Below are 5,461 nucleotides of genomic sequence, written 5' to 3'. Positions count from 1 at the left end.
GAACAAGACACAATGTCAGTGTAAATATAAGCCAAGCAAATAATTATAGAAATTCAAGCCCAATAACAAATCCTTTCACATGGTGATCGTCTGTACATTTTAATGCATATTTTAAGCCCTTTTTACAGTGGTGGGGCTCTTTAATCATCATAATGGTTTTCCTCAAAACACAACTCCCCTCAGAGGTATTGGAGAAGCACGTGTAAAAGGACACATCACGACAGCACCACCTACCATATAAAACAAGGCATGTGACATTTCTGAAGGAACTGAGAGGAAGGCGCAGAGAGGGGGGAGCAGATATGTGGGTCTATCTGTGCCTCTTTCTCTGCCTCACCTGGAAACCCTCAGCTTCCGCCCTGAACTATTCTTACTCATTCACCTCCGGCTCCAGCGCTGGCGGTGTCTGCAAATTGCGAGAACAGTTTCGCATAGTGGGCATGCAGCGAGAAGGAGACATCGTTTTAGGGGGGCTTTTTGAAATTAATTTGCTGTCAGTGTTTCCAGAACTGTCTTTCAGGACTAAGCCAGAGCAGCCATGGTGTCATAAGTGAGTTTGAAGATACCTGAAAATTTTTTTTTTCGTTAATCAGCAAAATAAATGTGTTGTACTTGTAGTATTACAAGTACAATACATTTAACTTTTAGTATTACTATTTAATTCATAATAATGCAATTGATAATGAAGGTATAATGTTTGATTTTTCTATGCAATGTTTTTATTCTTTATATTTCCTGTCTCAGATTTGATGTGGAAGGATTCCAGGCAGCGCAGACCATGGCTTTTGCAATAGAAGAGATCAACAGAAATCCCAACCTGCTTCCCAACGTCACTTTAGGCTACCGGATCTACGACAACTGCGTGAAGCTGGGTGTTGCATTCCGCGCGGCAACATCTCTCATCAGCGGAACGGAGAGTTCCGTCTCCAGCCTGAACTGTAGCGGGACCCCCCCAGTGCTGGCCATCGTAGGAGACCCCCTGACAACTCATTCCATTGCTATATCCAGTGTGCTGAGTTTGTTCCGCGTGCCCATGGTAGGGGACTGAGTGAAGGGTATTATTATGCGTAGACATTTAATGACATTAAATGATGTTACACGGCAATGTGCAATTTAGTGCATAAATCATGGGGTCTTCACGTATATAATGATGTATTATAATAAACCTGAACTTTTACTCAAGATGACCAAAGTAAAATAAGTGAGAAAATAAACATATTAACTACGTCCACAGTAATGATTAATAAACCTTTATTGACAGATATTTGAAAAATCAAGAAAATGCTAAGTAATATAATGTATAAACAGTTGGATCATGATTCCTTTCATATCTTTTCATTAATGAGTCTGTAAAGTTAATTTTACTGAACATTTAACAGAATTAACAGGGTTTAAAATGAAATAAAGCAAAAATACATATTTACAGCATTTATCAGATGCCCTTATCCAGAGATGTATACTCTACATGTACTCTACATAAGCGATTAAAACCGTTTTTGTGTAGAATATTTTCACTTTTAATGGATGTAAGCAATGATGACACACTCAGTTAACACATTATATAATTACATATGTAAATAATGTCTATCAATATGTATAATGGTGGAATGTAGCATCCATTTTTTTTATATTTTAAAGTTACCATTTTAAACTTTTTCTTACATAATTTCTCACATGTTCTATAGGTGAGTTTTTTCGCCACTTGCTCCTGCATGAGTGACAGGCGCCGATACCCATCTTTTTTTAGGACCATTCCTAGTGATGCGTTTCAGGTGAGAGCCATGATGCAGATCCTGAAGCACTTTGGATGGACCTGGGTGGGGCTCATTGTCAGCAACGACGACTACGGTCTGAATGCTGCACAGTCCTTTCATCAAGATATTAGCGAATTTGGTTGTGTGGCCTTCTATGAAATCCTGCCGAAAGACAACGACATCACAGAGATCCGGCGTATCATGGGCGTTATCCAGCGATCCACCTCCAATGTCGTCGTGGTCTTCTCAACTGCATCTTACTTACTGCCGCTCATGGACGAGGTAGCCCAACAGAATGTGACACGACAGTGGATTGCTAGTGAGGCCTGGTCCACATCTCCCATGTTCCTTACTCCACGTCTGCTACCGTTCCTCAAAGGCACATTGGGGATAGCCATTCGACGTGGGGAAATTGAGGGCCTAAGGGAGTTCCTGCTGAGCCTCCAGCCTGATAATGACCCAAATAATGGTCTGGTGAGGGAGTTTTGGGAAGATATGTTTGATTGCAGGTTTAAGGCTGAAGAAGCAGAGATACAAACTGAGGGAAGAGTGTGTACTGGAAATGAGGATTTGACAGCCACAGATAATGCATACAGTGACGTATCTGAACTCAGACCATCTTATAATGTCTACAAGGCAGTGTATGCTCTGGCACATGCTCTTCACAACTTGCTGAATTGTGTACCAGGACAAGGACCCTTCACAGGGCACAACTGTGCCAGCCATCATGACATTCAACCCTGGCAGGTACAAAACATACAAATGGTTTTAAATACGGTTGTTTTTTTACTGATTACATGCTCTTGTACATTTGATCTATTTCTGTCTCTGAATCCAGCTTCTCCACTACCTACAGAACGTCAACTTCACTACTACTTTTGGAGATCAGGTTTCCTTTGATGAAAACGGTGATGCTCTGGCCATCTATGATATCATGAACTTCCATGCAATGCCCGATGGGACAATGAGGGCTCGTACAGTGGGTGTGATTGATGAGTCACAACCTTCTGATAAAGTCCTCAGTTTGGATGAAGAGAAAATATTTTGGAATTTTAAATCCAACAGTGTAATTACATTCCTTATTTTTATGCTGAGAAAAAGCCATTGTTATTGCGAACACCTCACCATCTTACTTCCTTATTTTTCAGCCCCCTCAATCGGTGTGTAGTGATTCATGTTCCCCAGGCACTCGGAAAGCTACAAAGAAGGGCCTGCCTATCTGCTGCTTTGACTGCATACCCTGTGCAGATGGGGAAATTAGCAGCGCTGCAGGTAAAAGAAATGATCAAATAAATAAGGTTGCTCTTTAAAAATGCATTTAAGTTTAAAAGTCGGCATGCATCTCCTTACAGATTCTGTTGAGTGCTTTACATGCCCAGAAGAGTTCTGGTCAAGTGCTGAGAAAGACCACTGTGTCCCGAAAGATGTGGAGTTTCTTTCCTATGAAGATGCCTTGGGAATATCGTTGACTGCCATCTCTCTTCTTGGTGCGTGTGCTTGTGCCGGGGTCCTGGCAGTCTTTGCCCACCACCGTCACACTCCTGTGGTTCGTGCCAACAACTCAGAACTGAGCTTCCTGATCCTGATGTCTCTAAAACTCTGCTTCCTGTGTGCTCTGCTGTTCATTGGTCAGCCCAGACTGTGGACCTGCCAGCTGCGTCATGCAGTATTTGGCATCAGCTTTGTTCTCTGTGTCTCCAGTATCCTGGTGAAGACCATGGTGGTGGTGGCTGTGTTTAAGGCCTCGCAGCCTGAGGGCCAAGGAGCCATGAAGTGGTTTGGTGCTCCACAGCAGAGAGGCACTGTTCTGATCCTAACTGCCCTTCAGGTGGCCATCTGCACCATCTGGTTGACCACAGCATCCCCAGTTCCATTCAAAAATACCCAGAGCTCAAAGATTGTGTTTGAGTGTGCTGTGGGCTCAATGGCTGGGTTTGCTACACTGCTGGGCTACATTGGTCTACTGGCTGCTGTCAGCTTCCTGTTGGCCTTCCTGGCACGAAATCTTCCAGACAATTTCAATGAGGCCAAGTTCATCACCTTCAGCATGCTCATCTTCTGTGCTGTGTGGATCGCCTTCATCCCTGTCTATGTCAGCTCCCCAGGAAAGTATGCAGATGCTGTGGAGATCTTTGCCATCCTGGCCTCCAGCTTTGGCCTATTAATTTCCATTTTTGCCCCAAAATGCTACATAATTCTTCTCCATCCAGAGAGAAACACCAAGAAAGCCATAATGGGCCGAATTCCTGCTAAGAAATAATTGACATGCAGACTTGATGAAAATGATAAATAAAAGAGAAAACCTGTGTACTGTACAATTCTTGGAAAATTTTTAGAATTAACATGTGAAAGGCATGCTAATGTAAATATATGGATAATTATTTTTATAAAGTGAATAAATGTAGTAAGTGACTGCTTTATTAAAAATGTAAATACTTGCAATCTGTATTATATAATTTTGTTATTATTTGCACAGCCTCAGTCATGAGACATAGACCACGATGAAATGGGATTTACTTTAATAAATTGAAAAATAAATTGATAAAAAAAAAAAAGAATTGTCAGACAAATGACAAACTTCTAGAAAGATATGATCATTACCAATTCATGGTAATTATGGTTGGAGGAGCCTTTCTGTCGGGGTCGCTGCCCACAGGGGGCCTGCAGATGTCCATGTGGACAGCCACCCAGAAGCAGACTCGGGCGAGGTCAGCTTGGACTATTGATATATCCAGCTGCCACCTTTAATCCTCACCCACTCATTACATAGATACTGTATATACACTAGATTTAAGCTCCATTTAAATGAACGTCTATCAGGGCCAAAGTGGCATACAGAATTAAATGACCATAAACAGTCAAATTTCAGACGATATTTGGTTTGTTTTAAATGTCAGACATGTATTTAAGAATAAAATACATTTCAGTACAGGAAAATACTTTATTTTGTTATATTCAATAAGAAAGGTGAACATCTAGTTACCTGTTTATTTGGAAAAATAACTATAGACAGGACAGGTCCATGCAGAGGCATTTTGTATAAATTTGTCAAGAACAACAGACAACGTTTACTGATTTCATTACATTTACGCCAATTACCAGAGCGACCGAGAATCAGTAGTCACAGGGACAGTCCCCGTGGAGACAATCAGGATTAAGTGTCTTGCTCAGGGACACAATGGCAGTAAGTGGGGTTTCAACCTGGGTCTCAAGGTTCATTGGTGAGTGTCTTACCCCCTAGGCTACTACCACCCACTCTTCTGGATTGCCCCTCTGGTTTTGGACTGACAATGATGTCACCATTTCTCCGCCTGAACCCTGATGATCCTGAATGCTCCCCTTGTACCTTGATGCCTGCCGGAATTGAGAGCCTGAAGTCTACTAACATCCGTGCCACTTTCTTCTTCTTTAAATCTTTACATTTAAATCTGCTGTTAGTTTAACACCTGTTGGTCTGCAAATGCATCTTCAGGTTCCCCCTGACAGTTCCATTATCAACCTAAAAGGAAAGTCTAATTTTATATTTTTGACGAATGTAACCATTTGAATTGTCACAACTGTTGCACAGTGATAACAGAACAAATCCTCCACATTTGTGAGTGCTCAGTAGAGACGAGAGTTTAGGCCTTTTCATGTTCCATGCAACGTTGTAGGTGCAGCAGTTGCCTCTTCAGCCAGTTCTGTCAATTATGTCTACTTACAATTTG

At 41.8% G+C, this 5,461-nt stretch overlaps 1 protein-coding gene across 1 annotated transcript; it reads left to right on the top strand.

The window, feature by feature from the left end:
• The first annotated feature begins 285 nt into the window (after positions 1-285).
• Positions 286-4,054, top strand: LOC114769029 (extracellular calcium-sensing receptor-like). Its single transcript, XM_028961709.1, has 6 exons — positions 286-550; positions 745-1,036; positions 1,773-2,501; positions 2,593-2,820; positions 2,903-3,026; positions 3,107-4,054. Exons 1-6 carry the CDS (start codon positions 303-305, stop codon positions 4,012-4,014), a joined length of 2,529 nt encoding a protein of 842 aa, XP_028817542.1. The 5' UTR covers positions 286-302; the 3' UTR covers positions 4,015-4,054.
• Positions 4,055-5,461: the final 1,407 nt, after the last annotated feature.

This window comes from Denticeps clupeoides, chromosome 19, assembly GCF_900700375.1.
Source record: "Denticeps clupeoides chromosome 19, fDenClu1.1, whole genome shotgun sequence".
Lineage (NCBI taxonomy): Eukaryota > Metazoa > Chordata > Actinopteri > Clupeiformes > Denticipitidae > Denticeps > Denticeps clupeoides.
This window is presented reverse-complemented; position numbering and strand designations above follow the sequence as displayed.

Excerpts from the sequence above, each read along its gene's own strand:
- LOC114769029 (XM_028961709.1), top strand. The coding sequence starts at position 303 with ATGTGGGTCTATCTGTGCCTCTTTCTCTGCCTCACCTGGAAACCCTCA. Across the intron at positions 1,037-1,772 it reads GTTTGTTCCGCGTGCCCATG|GTGAGAGCCATGATGCAGAT; the intron begins GTAGGGGACTGA and ends GATGCGTTTCAG. Across the intron at positions 3,027-3,106 it reads GGAAATTAGCAGCGCTGCAG|ATTCTGTTGAGTGCTTTACA; the intron begins GTAAAAGAAATG and ends ATCTCCTTACAG.